Source organism: Lepidochelys kempii, chromosome 4, assembly GCF_965140285.1.
Source record: "Lepidochelys kempii isolate rLepKem1 chromosome 4, rLepKem1.hap1, whole genome shotgun sequence".
Taxonomy (NCBI): Eukaryota; Metazoa; Chordata; order Testudines; family Cheloniidae; genus Lepidochelys; species Lepidochelys kempii.
Genome location: NC_136383.1, coordinates 24,124,405 through 24,150,308, shown reverse-complemented (window position 1 = coordinate 24,150,308; position 25,904 = coordinate 24,124,405). Strand labels below are relative to the sequence as shown.

Below are 25,904 nucleotides of genomic sequence, written 5' to 3'. Positions count from 1 at the left end.
AGAGAAGGGATTATCACTTCCTTGAACGTGTTACTTGCCTCTTCCTATATAGCCCAAAATCATACTGGCTTATTTTTTGCCACCTTATTACACTGCGAGATGACATCTAGTTTGACGCATACTGTTAGCCTACATTTTCTTCACTTTTACTGCTTTCCTTGCTGTGACATAACTGTGTTTTGGATTGTTCCCCCCGAACTATTAGCTTGCATTTTTCTAGAATTAATAGTTTTTGTATCCTGCCTATATTTTTAACCTCTCTAAATCCCTTTGCATTATTTCCTTGTTTTCACTGGTGCTCACAACAACTGCCTTTTTCATTATTCTTATTATTTATTTAATGAATGTGCTATTATTTATACCTTCCTCTAAATCATGAGTAAAAATGTTGGGTGAAATCCTTACCTCACTGAAGTCAGTGAGAGTTTTGTCACTGATGTCAATGGGAACAGTATTTCTCTCGTTAAATGACACCGACGTCTGTTGCCCTCCAGTAGACTAAACCTCCTTACATTGCTGTTTTCAAAGGCTTAAAGTGGGTTAGGTTATCTGTAGTCACAAAATTGGCTCAAACATTAGAAAACACTGAGCTAGGTCAGTTGCTAGCAAATGGTGGATGATGGGGCAGGAGTCAGGGCCTGCAGCACAGCCAGTCTCCAGGCAACCTAATGAGTACAGATGGCCTGTAGTAGGCTGCCAGATTGACTGCCCGACCTGATTGGTAGGAAGAGTCAGCAGTTCTGAAGCCCAGCAGCAGTTCAGTGGCTGCTCAAAGCATTTGCCCATGGCTACGATAGCTCCTGCCCTGCTTGGCCATAGCCTTGCCTCGCTCTGGTAACCTGGTCCTGACCCTCAGCTCCAATTCCTGACTTCAGCTCTGAACCTTGGCTCTGGCCTCTGGCCTCTGACCCTGCCTGTGATCCTGGGCTCTGATTCCTGACTGACTCCTGCTCTAACCACTAGACATGACTGCCCTCATCCGGGGCACTGACAGGTAGAGTCTGAGTGTGCATTTGACCGGCAAGTAGAGAATGCAGCATCAATGGTCCCCACAACTGTATGTTTTCTGTTCTTTTCTGGGCATGAGGCGATTCATGATGGTGCCATGTTGTATATGCCCAAGAGAAGGGCACAAGCACTGAGAAAATGTTTTGTGTACACTTAAAATTGGAGATAAATCTCGTAGGTATGCTTTTGTCTTCTGGTTTTTCAGTTACTATTAACTACTTGGGGAACACCATGTGAGACTCCACTTGTCTCATCATTATCAGGTCATTACCAGCTTGCAGCTATGCAGGTTGATGCAGATAGCCTGACCTCCGTGACTGGCGTATTAGTCCATTTGACCTTTTCTCTCTAGTGTTACATCTGCTTCCCATCCCACTCAGAGACTATTTAACCATTCTGGGCCTGGTTCCCCACCACACTGCTGCTTGTGTAGTCATTTATTCCTGTGCAAAATGGCTGTAAAGTGGTTCCATTAGGACGCGATAGTATTTAATGCTTAATTTGCACTTGGTTTGTGCAAGTGTAAATGGCTGCATATGTTGCAAAGCAGACCAGAATCAGGCCCTCTCTCTGTCTGAGCCCTAACATTTGTTATATTGTAATGAAAATCTGTCATAGGCCAATGACTGACTTAATACTTCTTTGAGATCGCTTTACGTGCTGTCATTACTTTTTTATTATTATTATTATTATTATGGCCAGTCAGCCTCTTTTTATTCCATACAACAGTGCTTACATCCAAGCCAATTTTTAACTATTCAGGCAAAAAAATTTGAGATACTGTAGAAGAGGCTTTACGTAAGGCAAGATACATTATACCTGCTGCATTAATTTTGTCCACTAATTTTATAGTTCAATCCAAAAATCTATCATGTTTGTGTGACATGACTTGTTCTTTATAAGTCAATATGCTTTCCCCCCCGCCCTCATGGTTCAGTTGCCCTTAAGATGGAATTAAGTTAACCAGATGTTTAAGTCTGTGGGTTTGCCACAGCTGTGACTGTAAATACAAAAACTGTGATTTTAAAGATTTTCTAATAACAAGTCATGCTCTTTTTAACCTACTGAGAAAGACTCCTCCAGGAGTTTTTACAAATCTGAATCCACTAATATCCAAAGTACTGTAGTGAAGTACAGGAGAGAAACGTAAGTCTGTGAATGGTTTAAGGTATTGGTTATTTACTGCTAAATTATTTAAATGTTATTTATTGAAAAATAAGGAATATTTTGTTGAAAATGTGACCTTGTGATTTTGTGTCTCTTTTGTAAGGGACTTATCCAGCTCCCAATGAAATCAATGAAGAGACTACAAAATTCAGTCGAATTTTTTTCCCTATAAGTGGTTGGTTGTTCAGGAGTTTGTTTGTTTTCTGTTTTGCCATGTCAAAACAACGCGGTTAACAGATGATAGTTGACAGAATTGCTGTATTTTACTCTTTTTGAAAGATACATACTACGTTTGTTACTTTTCAGTCCATGACTTTTAAAAAATAATTACCATTAGTTTAGTAAATTCATTAGCTAATTGTCATAGGACGCACAGATATATATATAATCTGGATTTGCTGTTTTATAGAGATTTCAGCTTTTCCATGTCAGCCTTCATTTGTCTGCTTTTTACCAATAACTATACTGACAAGGGGTAGAATTTTCAAAAGCACCTAAATCCCATTTTCAAAAATGACTGTCAAAACTTGGCTTTCAATGACTTAAGTGCCTGAGTCACTTTTGAAAATGGGACTTGGGCTCCTAAATCACATAGACTCTTCTGAAAATTTTACCCAAGGTTTACATTATTTTTAGCATTTTTTTTTTTTGGTTGAGACAAAGACCCTGATTCTGCAGACATTTATGCACATACATACTTTTGCTAATATGAGTAGTCCCAAAGAAATCAATGGCAAAGTTTAAATGAATTACAGGTCCATACATGATTAAGTGTTTTCAGAATTGGACCTAGAGGACTCAGCCGTGAGCCACCCAGGTTCCTGTGAACCCATTGCATACTATGTTAAATTCAAGTAGCTTAGCTGCACTAAGCACTCACACCCTCATTCATTCCTTCCCTGTTTATAAGAACTACATCCAGGATGGCTTTTACTATGGTTGGATTTCCTGGTTTCTGGATCATGAGTTTGTCCTCTATATAATTTAGGGATGTCTTTGATAATCCATGTTTTGCTATCTTTGTCAGCCACCAGATGTTTGGGTGGCTAAAGTCACTCGTGAGTACAGTATCCTCTGATTTTAAACTCCCCAGTAGTTATTCTGGGATTTATTTATTGTTTACATTCCTCTCATCCATTCCCGGTGGTCCATTGCTAAAGCCCACTACAAATTCTCCTTCGTTTTTAATTTACTCTACCCTCATTGCAGATATTTCACTACCACCCTCCTCGTTATCACATTGTATATTGCCACTCTTGTAAGTGTGTGTGACATGTTGCACCTATCCCCTCACCTTTTCTTCCCTTTTTTCCTTCTCCCATACACACTACATCTATCCACTGTGGGCACATTTTAAAAGTTCATTATGCTTGTAGATATATTACTGGTTCTTTTAATTTAAGGGAATATCACTGGATCTGGTAATCATATTGCAATACTGGTGGATCTAAAACCAGAATGCATTTTTTTTAAAGTGTGCCCATAACATATGGACAGTCCAGTTACGAGAATCCTCTCGTGACGTTTCACATGCGGTCACTAAAATTCTAGTCTAGGCAGTGAAAAATTCTCACTCATGGTGCTTTCAAGAGCCCACATTCACGTTTTCTCTGTGTTAAAGACTGCTGGCTGCACTTCACTGATGAGTGAAATGATGCCTGTGTTCCTGGTCGGCACTGGCATCTTTAGGAATAAAGGGTGCTCTGTAAACATGAGGTGTTATTTGCTCTTTATTCTCTCCGCCCCCACGAACAGGTGCTTTTTACAAAAATCTTTGTGAAAGTGGAAATCTGTAAGTGTGCGTTTCCAATCCTTTTGCGACAAAGGACCTTTTCTTTACTCTGGCTGCATCTGGGTCCTTTTAAATTCAGCTAACAAACATGTCTTTTCGTAATCTTGTCAGGCCACCGGTGGAAGACAGTCAAACGCTTTTGACCCCCGTGGTGAGCTGCGGGCCTCCAGGAGCTTTGCTGACACGGCCTGTCATTCTAACTATGCACCATTGCGCAGAGCCAAACACAGAGGACTGGAAGATCCAGCTGAAGAACCAAGCAGCCCAGGGACAGTGGGAGGTGAGTTCACAGTGAGATTACAGACTTCCAGCATATGCCATGACTGAACAGAGCACTCACCCTCTTTGTCTTAAGGAAACACACACACAAAAACCAAACCCAAATATATGTGTATAACTTTGATGCCTAAAGTTTGGGATTTTCATGGGTGAAACATTTTGCTGGCAATGGATTCAGCAGTGCCCTCAGGTATCTATGTGGTTATACAAGCACTGGAAATAGTTACCTGGTGCACTGGAGAGCACAAGCCTCTCAGCTCTGGATAACTCAGTTCAAATATAATTCAGGTCAAAAGTGAAATGGACGTAGGGCTCTGACCCAGTCTTTATTGCACTTTTGTTTGTGACACAAAACGAATATCGTCGCAAAATTACGCATGACTAGCCAGGTCTGCTCAAAAGAGTCCTGGAGGTACGTCAGCAGAGTTGTTTGGGGGAAACTTGCACAGTGCTTTCTGCCTGGCTCTGCTTTGTTAACGACCAGGTGGATTTACCCTTTGAGAACTAACCTTCACCAGGCCGGTCTCATGCACAAGAGAAATATTTAACCCTGGGCCTGCTAGCTTGCCACAGCATTTAAGGACAGTGAGTTTCATCTTGAGTCTTCATGGAAGGTTGCTTGTATTTTTCTTTAGCTCCTCTTTTCCCCTATCTCTGAAGTTCGCTCTGCACTGAGGCACGCTCCTGGTCAATGCATGCTATTTCAAATGAGTACACACAATCAGGAGGGTTGGAATTAAAGCTGTCTTTTTGGATTTATCTCATCTTCCTTTTCGCTGGCTACCAAGCAAGGGAGGACATTGAACATGCCCTGCAATGCAGAAGGAGCTTGTAACACTTCAGTGCTCTCTTTGAGACAGAGAAAGAAGTATCTGTCCAATATGAACCAGGGATAAACTGCAAATAGTTTTACAACTGGTATATTTACAACTGAGGACTGGTTTTCTATATAGACTTTCACTAATATTAAAACTGTGTGCCAAAACTCATAATAGTGAATAGCAGTGCCATTTTCAGATTACAGTTCAAATGACAGGAAAACTATTCATTACCCATTGGAGGAATCCAACTCACTCTTTAATGGAGATGCATTTTTCTTTAGAAGTCTCTTTTAAAACATGGTAAACTTAGCTTGCACAATGCAAAAGGTGTAGAGTTTGGACTCGGTGTGGATAAAAATCTAAAGGTTGAATCTTTGGCCAAACCAAGACCAGCTCTTAAGCAGTTCCATAAACACATATGTTCTCAGGAACACCTGCTTCTGGTTGGCTAGATACAGAAGCACAGTGGTCGTCTTTGTGGGATTCTGACATGTCAGGTTTCAGTCTTAGCTGGCCACAATGGTGAAGCGATGGGGGCAGAAGGCAGGGAGAAAGAAAGGACAAATGAAAAATATTGTGAAAAGGTCAGTTCTGGGGATCAATTCTAGAAGAGGGAATGTATTTTCCAAACTGGTTCCTACCTCCCTAGTTTGTACTGCTGTTTTCAACAGGGTACCAGATGACAACAATGCTGCAAACAATCCTTAGCTGCAAGACCTGGGCTATATGAGTGTATTTAATATTGAGTATAGTCCATCTCTCTTCCTCGCTATTCTCAGAGTACAGTAAGCTGCTCAGACTGTTGGTGTATCACTGCTTCTTGATCTTGATCTGGAGGCATGCAACCAGGATGCAGCATTACAGACTCATTGAGTATTAGGGCAAAACACACCTTGATGAGCTTGATGGGATGCTTGAAGTCAGTGCTGGTAATACTGAAGTAACTGGATCCCAGAGTAAGGAAGTGGTAGGATGCTTATAGGGTTTCTTTATTTTAACAGGAAGAGACAGTGGAGGTACCTACATAGGATGTGCATTTTGTCAGATGCCACCTCCTCTAACTGTTCTCCTGGCAGACTTGTTTGCTTCTGAAAAGCCTGTTTTTCTACCACCATCAGTTCTGTATCTATCTCTCATGAAATTTGGCACCCTCTGGCTTCCTCCTCTGAGTAGGTTTTAATGAGGGCAGCGTGACTGACGTGGCACCTGGACTGGCAGCAGCAAGGACCCATTTCCAGGTTTATCCTTGACAGAATATTGCCTGTGGCACCAGCTTTTCTCCACACTGGGATGGTTTCAGGGCCAGTGAATTCATGCGCATCTAGCTGACTAACCTGCACTCCAGTGGAGTATCTCCCAGCACTATACATATGTTTCTCATTTGTTTTCTGTTCATTCCTGGCATCCCCTGATTTTTTTCCTCCAGTCTCCTTTCTTGTCCTTGGAAGAGCTGTTGCGCTGCTGGAGGTAAACACGCTGACACCAGACTGGTGCTTGCATGCTGTCTGCAGAGTCTACAAGGTCTGTGGCTCCAGTACAGAGAGTCTCAGCTTCTCTCTTCTGGAACAGCTCTTCCATCTCTATCCCCCAACAGATGCTTGGATTGCCGTAGGCAAGGAGTTCCTGCCAGGGCCAGCACAACTGTTTCATGACGCGGCCGGTAGGGGGGTGTAATCCGCATTGCAGATGGCAGCCTCTCTTCTGCCCTGGAGAAGGTGATGTCACCTTTGCAAATGTGCTGCATTCGCCCTTCCTTAGCCTGAGGTCCTGAATCTGCTCCCACACTCGGTTGAATCCAGCTGCTCGGTCCGCTGCCAGATCCCTGCTCCTCGCCTCATGACAGCAAACGCAGAGTGGATGAGTTCTGCAGCACCGCACGCAGCCCAGAGCTGCTTTAGCAGCAGCACAATCTATTACTATCACCTTTTATTTATTTTTTTCCCAAGCCATTTAAAGCACATTGTGCCATGTGGAGACTATAATGTACAGTTTTGAATGTGGAAAATGGCAGGGGGGCTGTTTCCTTCTAAGCACAGGGAAGATGGTGAAAAAGCAGTCTGTTTGTATTTGGTTTGTATGTGTTTTGCCTTGGCCCGGCAGTCTTGTCATGAGGGTTTATTCTGATGAAGCAGCAGGTGATATTCTTTGTACATGTGGCAATCAGCCATCACTGAGGTTACTTCTGTCTGAATTCGAACAACCACTGATTATGAAAATTAAGACATTAAGGCTCTTATTTTTCACATAGATAATGTATTGAGTACTCATGTCTGGAGCTGATCAAATAAAATTCCTCAGATAGGTCATTCAACAAATGCTGTTGCATTTCTCCTGCAAAATTTTCGTGATATTTTACATAATTTGCCCTGCTCTGCTCATCACTCTAAAAGCATCTGCATGCTGCACGTAAAACAATCGAAAGTTTTATGTAGCCAATGGCAGGTATAGACCATTAGCATGCAGCTGCATCTCCCTGTACCAGCCCAGGAGGGAATCTAGAAGCAGATGAATGTTAAATGTTGATTAATAAAATGACCCAAACAGGAAGGACTTAAGATAAATTCTGGGACTTGGATGAGTTCTGCAGTCGAGGCTCTATCTCTGAGTAGGCTTTGTCTGGCCCCTAGCCCAATCCTGATTAATGCAAAACAAATGGGCTTCTCTGGTGTCTGGCTTTGGCTCTCTAACTCTGCCTGTTTATCCCTTAGGATGTGGTGATGGTTGGAGAGGAGAACTTCACCACCCCATGCTACATCCAGCTAGACCCAGAATCCTGCCATATCCTGACAGAAACACTTAGCACCTACGCCCTGGTGGGACAGTCAACCACCAAAGCAGCAGCAAAACGTCTCAAGCTGGCCATCTTCGGGCCGCTCTCCTGCTCATCGCTGGAATACAGCATCCGAGTCTACTGCTTGGATGACACTCAGGATGCCCTTAAGGTAAATGCCATACGCTTTACCATCTAGCTCTAGCAGGATTGCAGTAATTGCAGTGAATAGACCCTACATTAGTGTGCTGTGGCTTGTAATTTATGTTTTCTAGATCAGCGTTTCTCAGACTTGTGGTCCTGACTCAAAAGGGCATCTCAAGACTGTTAGGAGGAGGGGTGTGTGCAAGATGGTACGGTACTGCCACCCTTACTTCTTTGCTGCTGCTGGCGAACGCGCTGCCTTCAGAGCTGGGCAGCAGAAGAGTGGCAGCTGCTGGTCGGGCACCCAGCTCTGAAGGCAGCGCTGCCGCCAGCAGCAGCGCAGAAGTAAAGGTGGCACGATATAGTATTGCTCTACCCCCACCTCTATTTGCCCCTCCTCTCTGTAGTGTCCTCTGTTTGTGAACTTGAAATATGGTAACACTACTTTCCACTTTTTGAAAGGCTTCAGCGCCTTTGACAGCAAGGATAATGATTACATGCTTCATTTAGTGCCCCTACGAGTATGTATGGTAGCTTGCTACCACTTTTGGGGGGGTTGGGGTGGTCAGAGCCTGAAATCTTTCCAAAGGGGGGCCCAGCAAAAAAAGTTTGAGAACCCTGTCCTAGATAATTTTTAAATCATTTTATTTTAATTGTATTTAATTTTTGATTGGAGGAAGAACCTGACAACAAGACACTGTTTTAGAGAAAGAAAAAAAAAAAAACCACCCAAACCCCAGGTTGTCCTTTGAATAATGGTTTCACTCAAATGCTGAACTAGTTTTCCCCCCAGAATTCTTTGTTCCTTTGTTTACCTGGATCATAACCTGAATTCTGAGATTTTGCATTATTAAAGGGCCATAAGGTGCACAAGGGCTTCATTCGTTATTCATGTATTTTTAATGGTAAGTGCCAGCTCCCTTGAGATGATGAAATGTATAAATACCTCTTTGTAAATAGCTGATAATGATAAAAGAAGTTCCTGAGTCATTAATCACTTGCTTTTATATTGCTTTGTTATACCTGTCTGTGTGCTGGTTTTTGTCCTGAGAATTTGCAACTGAAATACATCAAGGCTATTGCTTTCTACAGCTGTATACCTAACTTTCTCTGTATATAACTTGAGCATATACATAAGTTTACACACACATTACATACAAATATGTATACATGTGTATATATAGTACCTATAACAGACATATAAAGACAGATGCTTATTATAATCAATATACTAATTCGTGCACATATATGTAAGAATGTAGGTTAAAGAAAGATTTTCTGTAATTATAACCAGATCTACAGATGCCATCTATGTAGCAAGAAGAGTTCAAAGCCTGACTCTAATCGAAGCCCGATTAGCGACACTGCCAGTGATGTGTAAGCAGCATGAATTGTGTGTTGTGTACAGAAGAACAATGTTAACAGCTTTACTTAGAAACAGGCCCCATAACATGTGCACACCCACTGCCACAATATGGGAAATGTTTGTGTTTCTCAGAGTATTGACTTCACTGTGGCTGGAAAATTCCATTTTCATCTCAAATGCTGCCTAGTATCCTGTCTTCCTGGACATTACAGTTTATTATGTTTGTCACTGGAGTGGTGGGAGTACTTTCTATAGCTATGAGAAATTTAGCAAAGCAGTGGACTGAAGAGCGGAGTGGAGGCTAGCATTGAGTTTGTTTATAAAGCGGCTGAGAACTTGATCTAGCGAATTATGATTTTGTCAGAGCTGAACCCCTTTGGAAACCATAATTATTTTCTCATAGTGTGATTTCTTTTTCTTTAAAAGTTGGAAAAAGGGACTTCTGTACCAGTGAGGCCGAGGATCTCCAAAAGCCAAGATGCCCTTATGCCTCTATACCCTTTGGCCCACGTGGTCTTAATGACAGGTTTCAGAGTAACAGCCGTGTTAGTCTGTCTTCGCAAAATGAAAAGGAGGACTTGTGGCACCTTACAGACTAACCAATTGGTTAGTCTCTAAGGTGCCACAAGTGGTCTTAATGGAATTTTCATTGGTTCATTAAGCTCTGAGGTGAAAATAAGTGATTCAAAGCTGCCTTGTAGCAAATAGTGGAGCTGTCTGAACGCTGCTGTGAGTTTGAGTAGAAAGCTTGAGCAAGAGGAGATGCCTGAATTCTATCAGACACCATTCAGTGGATTTTTTTTAATGTTTATTTGAGCATTTGGAACTCTGTCCAGTAAAGTTCACCTGAATAAATAAGACTGTGCGAAGGATCACAAGAAGGGAGGGAAAATCCTCTTTAACATGCAGTGATAATGAATGAAAAAGAGAGAAATTTACGGAGTATAAATCACTGGAGAGATTGTGTTGAAGTTAGGGTGTCGGAATGCAAGGTTGGTTTGTAATTTGCTGGTTAATCCCTCACTTCCTCTCCAGCTCTCAGTTATTTATTCAGAATGTACTACAAAGGGCTCGGTGTTGGCAATGTTGTGTCTTCTGGAGTCAGATCTGAAGAGTCCTTCTGGGTCTATCACTGAATCAAGGGTAACATGTTTGGGCTTACAAGGGTGGGCGACAGTTGACAGAGACTTGTGAACAAGTGCCTTGTGGCCTCCTGTCCACAGAGGGATATTCGCATCGTCTGCTTTCTTCAGCAGAGGATGAGCACTTCAACCACAGTTTGTGGAAAATAAAGAGGCTTTGGAAGGGAAAAAGTAGGTTGGCCTCAGAATGAAGGACTATGAACGAGGCCTTGCAATGTATTTTGATCTGGCAAGGCCCTGTGTGACCGGTTCTACCACAAAGATTAAGGGAGAAGCATGGAAGATAACCAAAATCTGTGTGGTGGAGCTTGGTTCAATGGCGGCACTTTGCACTGCCATGCATGTGGCCACGGTTTGATGGCTGGGTCCCAATCCTTTGCTCTGCAGAATGACAGGGGCAGGGAATGCTTTCGCTATGGCAGCTCTTCTGGCTGATTGAGGGGCAACACTGATGGGCTGCAAAAAGTGGATTATAAGATCTTTGGGACGGGGCCCTCTTTCTGTGATGTGTTTGTACAGTACTTTGCACAGTGGATCCATGATTGGGGCCACCTAGCATGACCACAATACAAATAATTAATAATAATAATAATAAGGGATCCAATCTATAACTGGAAGGTTCATGGTGGTTTCAGGGGATCTTGAGGGTTTGGGTGGAAAGTTGGAGAGTGGGAACAAGAGCTGCTCAGGACTTTGACAGAGATTTGAAGGGTGTCTGGGATAATAGTGATTTGGGACTGGGGGTAGACCAGAGAAGTGGCAGATGAGACATGGGTTGGAACTCCTCACATCCCAGAGGAGAGGTTGCTGAATCCGTATTCCCCAGAGCTGAATTTAGTCACATTAAAGAGCAGTGGTGCTGGAACCAGGGGTGCTGCCACACCCCCTGGCTTGAAGTAGTAGTAATAAACACCAAGTACATGGTTTCTGTGGTTTCAGTACCCCCACTATAATAGGAATTATTCCAGCACCCCTGTTAAAGAGGAGTAGGTTGGGGGTGGGAAGCAGATTGGAGGCAGTTTCCCCTTGCAGCTTTTTGGGGAGTTTCTTGGGGAGCCTTTTTAGGGGTTTAAGTGTTTATTTTAATAGTCAGCCAAATGCATTCTATTATTATTTTGAAATAAGAAATCTGACCAGTAGTGTATCCATCCCAACAATTACTAAGGAACGATAAGCAGTTGCTATAGAAAGCACAGTACTGTATTTATCCAACAGCTTTTCCCGCTAATCATGCAGAGTAAACTCTCTCTCCCTAGAACTGCCTGAGCCGTCTGGGGAGTCTAATGACTTGTCACAAATAATGGCTTGGTTATTGTGAAATCTGCTTGTTTCTTTTCCTTCTGTTTGTGAAGCAGAAGTGCTGACTCCTGCTTTAATGCTGATCCATAGTAGAGTTTCCTTCACTCCACAAGTTCCCAACCTGAAGGTTGTGACCCCCAGGGGAGTTGCAAACAAGTTTTGGGGGGATCACAATCACAGTCCCTTTCGTTATGATTAGATGTGAGGGGAGGGGAGACCTGAAACGTTTCGGTTGTCATATGGGTCACAGTATGGAAATGCTTGAGAATCACAGCTTTACTCCTGTCTATCCATCTATCCATTTAAATGGCTCCTGTCACTCTAGTGGCTGAGCTCCTTTTCTCAATATGGCAATCACAGAAGAGACAGGTCCACAAGATAACTCCCACACTATATCGATGAAGCAGATCACAATTTAACAGGCATGCCAACTTGCTTTTACCTTCTGCCCTCGTGTGATATTGGGTTTCCAGTAACATATTATTCATGTTACTTTCTATTGGTTATTTGGATTCATGCACATATGTCCTGTCTCATGGAGAAAAGCAAATCATATATCTTCTTTTTGAAGCCACAACCTTATATTAAATGTAAGTTCTTCCTGTTGTGGCTTTAATTAGCAGGCAGCTTCAAAATATTGGTAGCTCGTATCTTGCTTACATGGTCGGGGTGAGGATACTGAATGAGGGCCATTGCTGAGCAAAGACGTATTTTATTCAACCCCAACAAGAAGACACCTAAGAGGGTATAAGTTTGTATCTTATTACTGGCGTCATCAAGGTGCTTATACAAGGAGGCGTGAGACACTTTCCCAGGTACCCAGAATTATGGATTGACCTTGTTACCCCTCTGCCTTAGCAAAAGAGACTCTTGCTGGAGCTAAACAAGGAGAAGTTTATTAACAAAGTTAGGGAGTCAAGTGAGAGTGAATAAGACGAGTAGGAACAGATACAGTTAGAAATAAAACAAAGGTATAATAAGCTTCTAGGAGGCTAAACTTAACTTTAGCAGGCTAAAATCTTTGTCGACATTCAGTTTCTCAACTAAAGTAACCTCCCAGCATCTCTAACTTGTATGGATACAAAAAGGATCCAGCTTTCATGGATACAAAAAGGGTTGTCCTTTTTGCTCCCTCAGTGGTGGACCACCACCGCATTCTTTTTCCTTCTCCTCACAGACCAGAAAACCTTTGAAATACATCCCCTTGAAAGGTACCCTCCAGACAAAGGTCTTCTCCCGCACTGTTTGTTCTTTGATGTGCTGATGCCATATTGTCTTTCTCGTTTCCTCTTAACTTCCTTTTCCTGTTGCTTAATATGCAAATGAAGCTTGCTTTGTATTGACCTGCACGGTGCTTGATTGACATTGGAGACCTAGGCAGATGGGCAAATCAACATTCCTTTGAAAAGGAGTCTGGGAAAAACCCGCTTATCTATCCTGCCTGCTTACATAGTTAATACATATTTTCTGTACATGCCTACAACTTCTTAAATAACCCCACACATCTCACAATATTTATTGTGGCCAGTATCAGATAAGCTTTCATTTGACACCTTATATAACATTCTTTATAGATAAATACTAAGACGACAATCTGTTAGGTTTGCAGTGGGCATTGAGAGGAACGAGGTGGGAGCCTGTTCTGACTTCTTTGAAAAGGCAGACTTAATGGTCAGGATTTGGAACTAGATAGAAAGGCACAGGCTGAGGGTTTCTTCTCTTAGAAGGTCATGGCCATGTAGAACAAACAGCCAAAGAGGCAAGTAATGCAATACATGGTGTAAAGGCAGCACAGATAAGTTCTTAAGGCCACACATTTCTGTGCCGGCCTGCCGAAAGGCCGGAGATGAACTGGGTGTCCCTTCTTCTCCATTTTCAGTTTCTGTGGTTTAGCCTGAATTTGAGCCTCAGCTTCTTTCAGCAGAGGTTTACAGTGGGTTTCTTCCATTCCCATAAATGTCTATCAGGGAGAAAGACCAATCTTTCAAAGCTTGTATGCCTAAAATTAGAAACCCAAATCCAGTGTCTTCTTTTCCCACTAGCAATACTGAGCACCAGCAGCTCCCGCTGCAGCCCCAACTCCAGTGGTGGGGAAAGTAGATGAGTGTAGTCAAAGCTGCTATTCACAGCCAGGCCTTCTCCGTGTCTGTTGTTTAACCATATGTGCCTGTATGTATGCTTGAGACATTGGTAGGTACAATTACCACACAAAATACCATGAATCTTCTTTCAGACATCCCAGAGAGATAATTTGAACATAATGAAGATCTATAGTAATCAGATAATTACTATCGATTGCTCTTTAGACATCTTGATGAGGTAATTAGGGCACAGTGGAAAGAAGCTGGAACTGATTGATTGGCACAACCTTAATCTAAAAGGTTTCTAATTATGTTTCTTTTCTTCTAATAGCTGATAAACAAACATCATTTTAGCTTTAGAATTTGTCAGGTGCCAGGTTCATTGGGGACATCAGCTTTCTCTATTATGCTAACTAGAAACTGAATGTGATCAACACCAGTTTATTATGCCTCACAGCTGAAGTGGAAGCAACTTCAATTACCCCATCTTTTACTTTCTGTTCTTGGTTTCAAAAGCCACTGATTTCTTGTTGGTGTGTGGTGCTCGGTGTGCACCTGTGTGTATGCCAAAGCTAGTGCATGTGTGCGATCGTGCGTCTGGCTGGGTTTATATACAAGAGCAGCATATATGCATTTGTGCTTTCGTCTTTCATGTACATTGCCAGTGGCTGGCATTGTTATTGTGGGTAGCGTGCAGAGATGGGGAGAAGGCCCAGTATTCACTGTAAGTGTCATTACTCATAGTCATATTATTAATTTTGTGTATCAGAGCAAAAGCTTTTCTCCCCCGTCTCTCATCAGCCATTGATCAGTCTCTGTTCCAGTCGCTCTCTGAACCACTGTGCTTTCACGCTTAGATACACACCTCTCTATCACAGTGTTCTCTCTACGGTTTTGCATGTTTTCAGTAGGTAATAATAGCCCTGTGACAAACAGGTTTCTTATTGCTGTTGCATATTCTGATTCACAGGGATAATCTGATTGGTTGGTGCCAATCACCAGTTGTATATTGATGGGACCACACCTTCATGGGTAGGAGCTCTTGAAGGCAACACATTAAGGCTGCTATTAAGTGCCCTCAGGGTGTGTAGTGTCCAGGGTGACACTTTATCAATATGCAACCATTGCCTGTGTGCTTGGGCTTTGACCTAGACTCTCTCAAGCAATTAAGCAAGCCGAACGTGGGACCCAGCCTGTCATGTCATGTATTTCCTAAAAGGAAATCCAGGTTCTCCTGGATAATACAGGCTGTATTTGTGTTCTTGCACTAGATGTATGATGTAAAGCCATAAGAGTGATGTGTGTGATTATTCTCCAACCCCTTCGTACAAATGTCTTTCCTGTAATAGATGTGTGTTTACCTGGCAGTGTTATTCCTTACAAGGTGTGTGTGCGTATCTTCCCTGTTATACAGATTACCTCGTCCGCTGCAGCTGACTGTCAGGGAGCAGAATTATAGCATGTCCTTTCATGGCACATTTGTAAATAATGTCTCCAAGCTGACCACTTTCTGTTGCTCTTACTGAATCTTAGGAAGTTCTACAGCTGGAGAGGCAGATGGGAGGACAGTTACTGGAAGAACCAAAGGCTCTGCATTTTAAGGGAAGCACCCACAACCTCCGTCTGTCCATACACGACATTGCCCATTCGCTCTGGAAGAGCAAATTGCTGGCTAAATACCAGGTAAAAATGACAGAATGCCTGGACGATGGCTGAACCGCATGGGTCAGAATAGAAGGGCTTAAAGATACGTAGCAAGACACAGTTGCGCAGTGCTCTTTTAAAAACGAGACACAGTGACTGTTCAGGCTCCTGTACTCTGAAGGTTGCTCATAATCAGCCCTTTCCCCTCTGTTACACACAGTGTGTATTTTCAATTTTTTTGAGCAGTGGAGAGGAGTAAAGGGCTTGGTTTCTTTTAACCATCCTCATTAGTGCCAGGCCACATAACAGGCCACGGTTTGTTCAATTTTGCATGAAAATCGAAATTCCCTTTTATCAATGCACTGGGAGAGACATTTTGATCAGTACAATCAGAAAATCTGCTTCTGGCAGGAAAATTCAGTGCTGAGAGGACAGAACTTAGGGCACGGCTACACGAGAGAGTTTACAGTGGCGCAGATGCACCGACGCAGCTGCGCTGCTGTAAGCTCTCTGATGTAGCCACTTTAAGCCGACAGGAGAGGGCTCTTCCATTGGCTTAACTACTTCAGCCCCCACAAGCGGGAGTAGCTATGTCGGCGGGAGAAGCTCTCCTGCTGACAGCGCTGTCCACACCGATGCTTCTGTCGGTGTAACGTCCGTTGATTTATTCACCCCCACCCCTGAGCGATACATGTTATGTTGGTATAAGCTGTTGTGTAAGGATAGCCTTAGAGTCAAGGATTAGTGCATGGGGTTACTACCAGCCAGAATACATGCACTCTTCAGCCTGTTTCCAGCATTGGCCACTAGGGCCCAGTACAGAGAGAGTTGCATTGAGCATTTTCGATGACCCAGGCCCTTTGTACTCAAGCAGCAGGTTCAGCCTTAAGGAAGCAGGAAAACAAACACACCCACCTTTGTAACATGTATGAGAAAACAGCGGAGCATCCCAGAATTTGTGAAGGTTTCTCATCACTGAGAGGCAGTGAGAGGGAGGATTTGCTTATTTTTATTCTGTCTGTTTCCATTGCGTGGTTCAGTTGCTAGTCTCCCGTGCAGTGAATGCTTTTCACGGGACGCTAGACTGGGGACCACCATGCTGAAGAGCAGAGCCACATCTTCTTCAGAGAGACCGCACAGTATCTCCTCACAACACTCATGATCCCATTTGCCATATTCATTCCAGAGCCATTTGAGAGATGAGCTGAGAATTTGCTGAGATACATTAAGACTGTAGATGCCCAGGATCAGTTCAAATTTTTCCTTAATTTTCCTCCTGCAGGAAATTCCTTTTTACCACATCTGGAGTGGGTGTCAGAGAAATCTACATTGTACCTTCACCCTGGAAAGGTTCAGCCTGAGCACGCTGGAGCTGGTTTGTAAACTCTGCGTACGGCAGGTCGAAGGAGAAGGACAGATCTTCCAACTCAACTGTACCGTGTCAGAGGTAAAGGGCCCAGCCATTTCCACACCGACCGGTGAGGGGGAAATGTGGCAGTACTTTCCCAGCAAACATCCTTTAACCTGCCCACATTCCCCATACTTGTTTGCCGTGCCCATTAATTCTCTCCTTCCTCCTGGTGGCTGGGAGGTACCAGGCTTTCCACCCTCTCTCATAACTGCTGTAGGTACTTTCCCTTCTCATGGATGCTAGATAGCAAGTGTGGATTCAACTGCCTTCTTCACTCTTTCCTCATGCTCCTCCTGGCTGCTCAGCTGGCTTTTGTCTATTCCCTCCTCTGGAAGGGAGCATCCTTCCTTCAAAACGGACCAGGGAGGAATGGTAGGCGTGTTCCTGGTGTTTCTCCCTTTCCTCCCTGGAGCTCCTTATTTCCCCTGCGTACACAGGGGGTCTGTTTCTTCAGCACACCTTCTTTTACATTATAAAACATAGGATGGTCATGTCCCCTGATGTCCACTCACTCTTCCTAAGTCCATAGTTCTCGAAGCTTCAGGTGCTCGTGAGGGAGAAGTGTGCTGGATAGATATAAACCATTTTACTCTGAGCCCTGACAATAACTCCTATGAAATAGGGAGCATAAGACATTAGGTGTGGAACAGGCTTTCCCTTCAGTCTTTGCTCTTGCCAAGTTCCAGCGGCCTGGCGTACTGCATAAAACTGCCCACGGCTAACTAAAAGTAGAGCTGTATCTCAGTGAAAGGGGAATGGCTAGCGGACCCTAACGAGCCATTCTCCTGAAAGGCACCAGTCCTCCTTTATATTTAACTGTGTATTTAGTTATTTATAGATGTCTACATTACACCGATCAGACGTGCCCTGAGCACACGCACGTTCTTTAAAAAACAGTATACACCATTTACTGAAGCAGTGCCAATTTTCAGGGTTCTCTAAAACAAGTCTCTTTCGTCTCACACTCAAGCAAAAGCCTGAGGAAATAGATGAGTCTTACAGCTCACTTTGCAGCTGTGTGTCATGACTGTTATGTTAGATCAGATTCTTCTCGTCACTAGAGGAATGGAGAAATGTAGAATGTACGGAAGGGAAATATTCCCAGGAGCAGCAGTAGGGAAGATAATCTGTAGATTTGAGAGTGGATGAGTGCATCAGCCTAGGGAAAAGAGCCTGAGGGTCTGAGTCTTTTGCTTTGTTATGTCCCAAAATTAATACCACAAGGGAAAAAGTGTTGGAGATGACACAGGAGTTTGGCAGTGGCACACTGCTCTGGTCCCTTTTTTTTCGTGACCTTAGGATTTGAAGGACTTTAACACTTGGGGACAGTAAAACTTAGTGGTAAATGATTCTTTAAGGTTGAGGATAGGGGAAAATTCTACCGCTCTGACCAGCCACTGCTTCACAAAGAGTCACTGGCAGCATCTGTGAGCAAGGTGGATAACCAAGCCATGTTATCCACAGAGCCCTCTGATGGGAGTCCCACAAAGGAGGAGAATTGCTATCCATCTGGATTTTAACCAGCTTGTCTCATGTCATACCAGCTAGGTGCCCGGGACACTCAGTGCCCTGACATAACGTGAATGATGCAACATCAGAAAATGATGACGTATGAGTCAGCTTGGAAACCTTGTGAGATTTACATCGGGAAATCACATCATCATGATGAAACTGAGAGCAATCATATCATTTACCTAGGAGGCAAGCACATGTGGCAATAATAGGGACATAAGTCAAAAAGTGGTTGCAGCATGGTGAAGTTGGTGAAATGTCAAGGTCTCCTTATGGTCTGACCTTTACAAGTAGAGCAAGTCTGGCAAAGGAGAGCCCTGGCTCAGATACCAGAAAGGGGTGAGGAAACCCACTATAATCACCAAAACAAATGCCATCTTTCTCCTGTGTCCTTTTTCTCCTACACCGTATGAAATGACAGACTGGTTATGTCTTGTTCCCCGGCTCATAGTCAAGGATAGTTCTCCTCTACAGAGAAATAAGCTTGGCCTGCAGAGCCCTCCTCTCTCTTTTCCACAGGCTACTACAGTGCAATCACCATTTCCTCCCAGAGTTTCATGAGCCCTTTGACTTACAAACATCTTTAGTTAAAGGCCCCGCTGACATTAATAAGGAATCTCACGATACCACAGCAACCACCGGCACTTTCCAATCCACAGGCCATATCTCTGAGCCACACAGCTTCACCCCTGCTGGCTTTGGATGGCGTTTTCACTCTCCAGGCCCAGCAGGTCTGCAAAGTTCAATAACTGTACAGCTCCAACAACAACAGAAGCAGCAGAATTTGGGAGGGGTCGGGGTCTGTCCCTTTGATGACTGCCTTCTGTCTGGATTGCACATATGCCGGCTGATGAAAAGGATGGGGGATCGGGCATAGAAATAAATGAAAAGGAAGTTAATATCCCTCCTTTGTGGAGAAATGATCCTTCAAATAGTGTGGCTGCAACATAAAGACTTTCTGTCAGTTTCTCCAGGATAAAGAAATTGATTTCTTTCATGGTTCTGCTGCGGTATGATCCTTCTGGATAGGAAGGATGGGAGAAATGTCAGTGAGGTTTCTCCACAAGCAGCTGATAGCTTAGATAAATAAATAACTAAATCAGTGTAAATGAGATAGTTGTGAGGGTTGGTAAGGAAAAAGAGAGGCATTTATCTATAAGTCAGCAGATGAGATTCACACCCGGTTGGTAGTGACCCAAAAAGTCAGTGTTGTTATCAAGTGGCTGCTGACCTATGTGAAAATGTTGGTAGCCTTCACGCCCCGGTTCTTAATGAATGGTGCCTTAGATAGTATGGTCACTGGCACGCCAAAAGTATCATTAGATCAGAAAGCACAAACCCCCCTACCCTCCAACAGGCACTTACTGCATCCTAGCTGGCAAGGACTGCAAGGCATGAAGAATGAACTATCCTCTCACCCCTACAATACTTCTTTCCACTTCGAAGGACTGAGTCACATGGGCAAGGTATTTGCAGGAAGTTTGCTTTGAACCTTCCTATGCTGTACATGCTCTCTGGATAGACAGAGGACTTCAATCTCCATGGCTGGACAAGCTGACACCTTTTATCAATCGCTACGTTCATTTTTAAAACGTCACACACACACACACACACACACACTCCTCTTCCTGAATTATTTTCCCTTTCATGTTCCTTATTATAAACCCCTATAAAGGAATTGGTCAAAGGGTCAAGATCAGCCAGGCACAGCTACAGTGGAGTAGGCATCATTATTACATAGTTAGAGCAGCTACTCACATGTAACCATTTTTCTGGCTGAGAAGAGAGAGTGGGCAAACTCTGAACTGTGAAATCATGGAAAATGAGTTCTTGTGGGTGACTTTCAGAAGGGCTGTGAGATGACAGCCTAAAGTTACTTATTCTGCAGGGCCCTGACAATGTGCACCATTACCCATAACATCTGCTTGGTTATTGGGTGTAAAGTTGTATATTCAACTGGGGACAACATAACATTAAAGACAGATGGTAAAACTACTATCACAAACAATTACTGGATAAGTGCTGCGTTGAGGTAATCTCTGATTTAACCTAGCAGAGAAGTGAAAGAGTTGGTGGTAGCTTTAATGAAACTCAAGTACACACTGTAATTATCTTCTGCTGCTGATATGTAATAGGATCTGGTAAGAGTTTCAAAGGGAACAGAAATAACACTATTGTCTTGTGCTGTGATTCCGTCCAGCCGGGATTAAAACAGGGAGAAAATAGCACTCATTAGTGAAGCTAAGAATCATGAGAATTGCTCATCGTAGTTGGTGTATGGTGGCATTCCCACATCCACCGTGGAAGGGGCAATCAGTGCTAAGAGCTGACATGCAGGACGCTGTCACCACGTGAATTAGCTTTTATTGCTGTGCTAGTTTTGTGGCAAGGAGCACGTGGCTTCTTACGCATAGGATGGCTCCTCACCTGCCTCACCCCAGCTAGACTGTAGTACAGAAGTCCTGGGATGAAGCTAGAGAGAGTGTGTGTAGTTGTCTACAGCTAAGAGAAGAATAATGGCCTTGTGTGGTTGGTTAGGACTCTGAACTGGGAGATATGAAATCTAAGTCAAATTCCTGGGTCTGCCACAGACTTCCTGTGCGACCTTGGGCGTGTTTCTTAATCTCTGTGTGCCTCAGTTTCCTACCTTTAAAGTAAGGATTATAATGCATCTTTCTCCCACCCTTTGTATGTCTTTGCTTAGATTGTAAACTCTTCAGGCCAGGGAGAGTTTCTTACTACGTATCTGCACAGAGACTTCCCCAATGGGGTCTGATCTCAGATGGGACTACTTGAATTTGCCTGATAATGTATGGAAATATGAGAGAGTGGGAGGTTTTCAGTCTTTGCCCAGTCCTTAATTCTAGAAGACCCCAATTCCCCGCAAAGAAACAGGCCCTTGTGCAGAAATCTTTATGAACCCTGCAATATTCCTGAGTTTCACAAGGGCAAACTGCTAACCACAGAGCCACAGCCAGACTTTCAGAGAGCACTGAGAACTCTGTCCATTGTATGCTTTGACCTGGAGATGGAGAGGGAAAGTGTCACCTCTCTTATGCTCCCAGTTACCACTGCCCTGAAAAACCTGTATTCTGTATCTTCCATGTTCCAGAATACCAGCCTCTACGAACAGGGTTAATAGCTCCAACAGGGTCAATGTTGTAGAATTTGCTGTTGACACAGGCCTTTTGCTCACACACACCGAGCACTGTAGTTTGATATGTGATTAGAGAGACCATAGTCAGTAGTTCTTTGTGCACATTAGTGTGAAGATAATTCTCCAGCAAAATATTTCAATGGCTAGCATAAAAAGTCGTGATGTAACGTTTTAAAAAAGCATGGATGGAATGGACTCGACACTAAAAGAAGTAGATAGGGGAATGGAGGCAAGGGAAATACAGGATAATTCCATCCAAAGCCCAAGAATGGAGCTGACACCTGCTATTCCCACGATATACTAGTGTTTAGGGAAACCTTGACCGGTTGCTGCTATTGGGTGAGGTGCAGGCGAATGAGATTTCCTGGAAGCTGTGTGATGGCTGCTTGGGCCAGGCATTGTAAAGTTTTGAGACTGTTCTCGGTTGTGTTTGTGGGACATCTCCTGTAGCTAATTATACAGAGCAACATGTTAATTAGAAGAAAACTAAAGAAATTGACATTTAAAGTAGATTTTGTTACAGCTTTAGTAGTTCACAGGTAACATTTGCTTTTCCTTTCCAATCAGCTAAAGCGATTATTAAAATCATTTCCCTTGTGCTGCTGTAAGTTAGATCATGTATTGATGCTTTTTTATTGCCTTTGTCTACATTAAATGTCAATTTGGGGGGGTTTCGTACTTTTTAAAAAATTCCCATTCAGTATTTCGTCTTTTTTAAAGCACCCATTACTCAGCTGAGAGGCTTGGGTCTTATTCATGCACAGTTTTATTTGGAGCTGTCTCTCTTTTCAGTTTAGTGATCACAGAAGACACCTGGATTCTAGCCTCATCTCTGCCACTCACTTTCTGAATGACCTTAGGCAAGCCACTTTATATCAATTTCCCCATCTGTAAAATGGGGATAGTTTATATGTTCCTTTCATAGACTATCAAGGTTGGAAGGGACCTCAGGAGGTCATCTAGTCCAACCCCCTGCTTGAAGCAGGACCAATCCCCAATTTTTGCCCCAATCCCTAAATGGCCCCCTCAAGGATTGAACTCACAACCCTGCCTTTAGCAGGCCAACGCTCAAACCACTGAGCTATCCCTCCTTTCTTTGTAATGTGCTTTGATACCTACAGATGAAAAGCACGTTGCACGAGCTATTCTGTTAGTAGACTGATTGGTGCTACGGACTGATTTTGGTTTGGTTTTTAGTGGGCCTACATGGTTTCCCCAACACACTTTAAATATCTTGTGCTATCCTCTATACATTCCCGTTCCTGAAGGACAGCTCCCATCACTTCAACATACTCTAGGGAGATTTCTCTCATGCTTCTAGGCTGCCAATCACCTTCAGTTCCTATTGTTTTCAGAAGTAGTTGAGGGCACTCAGCACCTTCTATGATCTGGCCTGCTGAGATCACTTAATGGATAACCTCATTCCTGAAAACCTCAGGGGATCCCTCAACATAAGAATATAAGAACACAAGAATGGCCATTCTGCATCAAACCAGTGCTCCATCTAGCCCATTACACTGTCTCCGCCACTGGTCAGTACCAGACCTTCAGGGGGAATGTACAGAACACCCCATGTTCCAGCACTCAGGGGTTTAGGGTCCTCCCGAGCATGGGGTAACATCCCTGACCGTCTTGGTTTACAGCCACTGATGGATCTATCCTCCATGAACTTGTCTAGTTATTTTTTAACCCAGTTCTACTTTTGGCCATCACAACATCCCATGGCAATGAATTCCACAGGTTAATTGTACATTGTGTGAAAAAATAATTCCTCTTGTTTGTATTAACCCTGCTGCCTACTAATTTCATTCGGTGAACCCTGGTTTGTGTATTGTGGGAAAGGGTAAATAACACTTCTCTTGGTGATTTTTCCCACATCATTCATGATGTTATAGACCTTTGTCATACCTCCCCCTTAATCGTCTCTATTCTAAGATGAAAAGCCCTAATATTTTTAGTCTCTCTTTGTGTGGAAGCTGTTCCATACCCTTGATCAACTTAGTTGCGCTTCTTGGAACCTTTTCCAGTTTCACTATAAACTTTTTGGGGTGGGACATAACTGACCCAGTATTTAAGGTGTGGGCACACCTTATATTTTTTAGATTTATTTATATTTTTGATATTTGCTGTCTTATATTCTATCTGTTGCTAATTGTTCCTAACATTGTGTTAGCCTTTTTGACCACTGCTGAGCATTGAGCTGAAGTTTTCAGAAAACTGTCCATAATTACTTCAAGATCTCTTTCTTGAGTGGTACCTGCTAATTTAGAACCCAGCACTATATAAGCACAGTTGGGATTAATTTTTTCAACTGTGCATTACTTTCCACTTATCAATGTTGAATTTCATCTGACATTTGTTGCCCAGCCACCCAAGTTAGGGAGGTTGCAGTCAGCTTTGGACTTTACAAAATTATTCATGATTGTTTCATCTGCAAACTTTGCAACTTCACTGATCCCTTTTCCAGATCATTAATTAATATGTTGAACAGCATTGGTTCCAGTACAGATCCTTAGGGAACATTGCTGTTTACCTCTCTCCATTGTGAAAACTGACCATTTATTTCTACCCTTTGTTTCCTATCTTTTAACCAGTTACTGATCCATGAGAGGACCTTCCTTCTTATCCCATAACTTTTTAGTTGCCTTAGGAGCTTAGTAGTGAGGGTCTTTGTCAAAGGCTTTCTGAAAATCCAAATACACTATATTGACTGGATCACACGTATTCATATGCTTGTTGACACTGTCAGAGAATTCGAATGGATTGGTGGGGCAAAATTTCCATCTACAAAAAGCCATGTTGACTCTTCCCCAACAAATAGTGTTCATCTATGTGTCTGGTAATTCTGTTCTTTACTGTAGTTTCTACCAGTTTGCCTGGTACTGAAGTTAGACTCACCAGCTTGTAATGACCAGGATCCCCTCTGACGGGCTTTTTAAAAATCGGCATTACATTAGCTACCTTCCAGTCATCTGGTATGGAAGTTTGTTTCTTACTACAGTTTCATATTTGAGCTCCTTCAGAACTCTTGGATGAATACCATCTAGTCCTGATGAGAAAAGTGGGCTGAGATAATCTCTTTTATTAGACCAACTTCTGCTGGTGAGAGACACAAGCTTTTGGGCCACACACACACACAGATCCTGGTGACAGTTATGACGGTTTAATTTATTAATTTATTTAATGTATAAATTATTTTATTAATTTATTTAATTTAATTGTTCCAAAACCTTCTCCGGAGACACCTCAGTCTGGGACAGTTCCTCAGATCTAAAAAGAACGGCTCAGGTGTGGGAATCTTCCCCACATCCTCTGCAGTGAAGACTGATGCAAAGAATTCATTTAGCTTCTCCACAACGGCCTTATCTTCCTTGAGTGCTCCTATATCACCTTTGTCATCTAGTCACCCCATTGCCTGTTTGGCAGGCTTCCTGCTTCTGATGTTCTTTAAACAATTCTTACTGTTAGTTTTTGCATCTTTAGCAAGTTGCTTCTCAAACTCTTTCTTGGCCTGCCTAATTATACTTAACCTGCCAGAGTTGGTGCTCCTTCCTATTAATTATCCTCACTAAGTTTTGACTTCCAAAGTTTAATGGATGCCTTTTTGTCTCTCATGACCTCCATTACTCTGCTGCTTAACCATGGTGACATTCTTTTGGTCATCTCATTATCTTTTCTGATTAAGGGGAAACATTTAGCCTGAGCCTCTATTATGGTGTTTTTAAATATTCCCCCCTGCTGCTTGCCGGCATTTAACCTTTGTGACACAGCTCCTTTTAATTTTTTGTCTAAGAAGCCTCCTCATTTTTATGTAGTTCTCCTTTTTGAAGTGACCGTGTTGATTTTTTGGGGTATTACTCCCCCTCCACCCACCAGGATGTTAAATTTAATTATATTATGGTCACTATTACTGAGCGGTGAAGCTACCTCTTGGACCAGATCCTGTGCTTCAGTTAGGACTAAATCAATCATTGCTTCTCTTGGACCAGATCCTGTGCTTCAGTTAGGACTAAATCAATCATTGCTTCTCTTGGACCAGATCCTGTGCTTCAGTTAGGACTAAATCAATCATTGCTTCTCCCCTTGTGGGTTCCAGGACTAGTTGCTCCAAGAAGCGGTCATTGTGGTGTCCAGACATTTTATTTCTGCATCATGTCCTGAGATGACATGTACCCAGTCAATATGAGGATAGTTGAAATCCCCCGTTATTACTGTGCTTTCTGCTTTTGTAGGCTCTCCAATCTCCCTGAGCCTATTACAATCACTGTCACCATCCTGATCAGGGGGTCAGTAGTATATTCCTACTACTAT

General features: G+C 43.0%; 1 protein-coding gene across 20 annotated transcripts in view; it reads left to right on the top strand.

Annotated features, from left to right (window-relative positions):
* UNC5C (unc-5 netrin receptor C) overlaps positions 1 to 25,904 on the top strand; it is a 398,261-nt gene that overhangs the window by 316,075 nt on the left and 56,282 nt on the right. For all 20 annotated transcript variants that reach the window (XR_013635678.1, XR_013635677.1, XR_013635666.1 and 17 more), the window contains 4 exons: positions 4,079 to 4,247; positions 7,776 to 8,009; positions 15,403 to 15,552; positions 16,796 to 16,960. Coding sequence is in view for 4 of the 20 variants with exons in the window: in XM_078852440.1 (XP_078708566.1) it covers positions 4,079 to 4,247; positions 7,776 to 8,009; positions 15,403 to 15,552; positions 16,796 to 16,960 (718 nt within the window). In the remaining 16 variants the exon portion in view is untranslated. The remainder of the gene's footprint in view (positions 1 to 4,078; positions 4,248 to 7,775; positions 8,010 to 15,402; positions 15,553 to 16,795; positions 16,961 to 25,904) is intronic.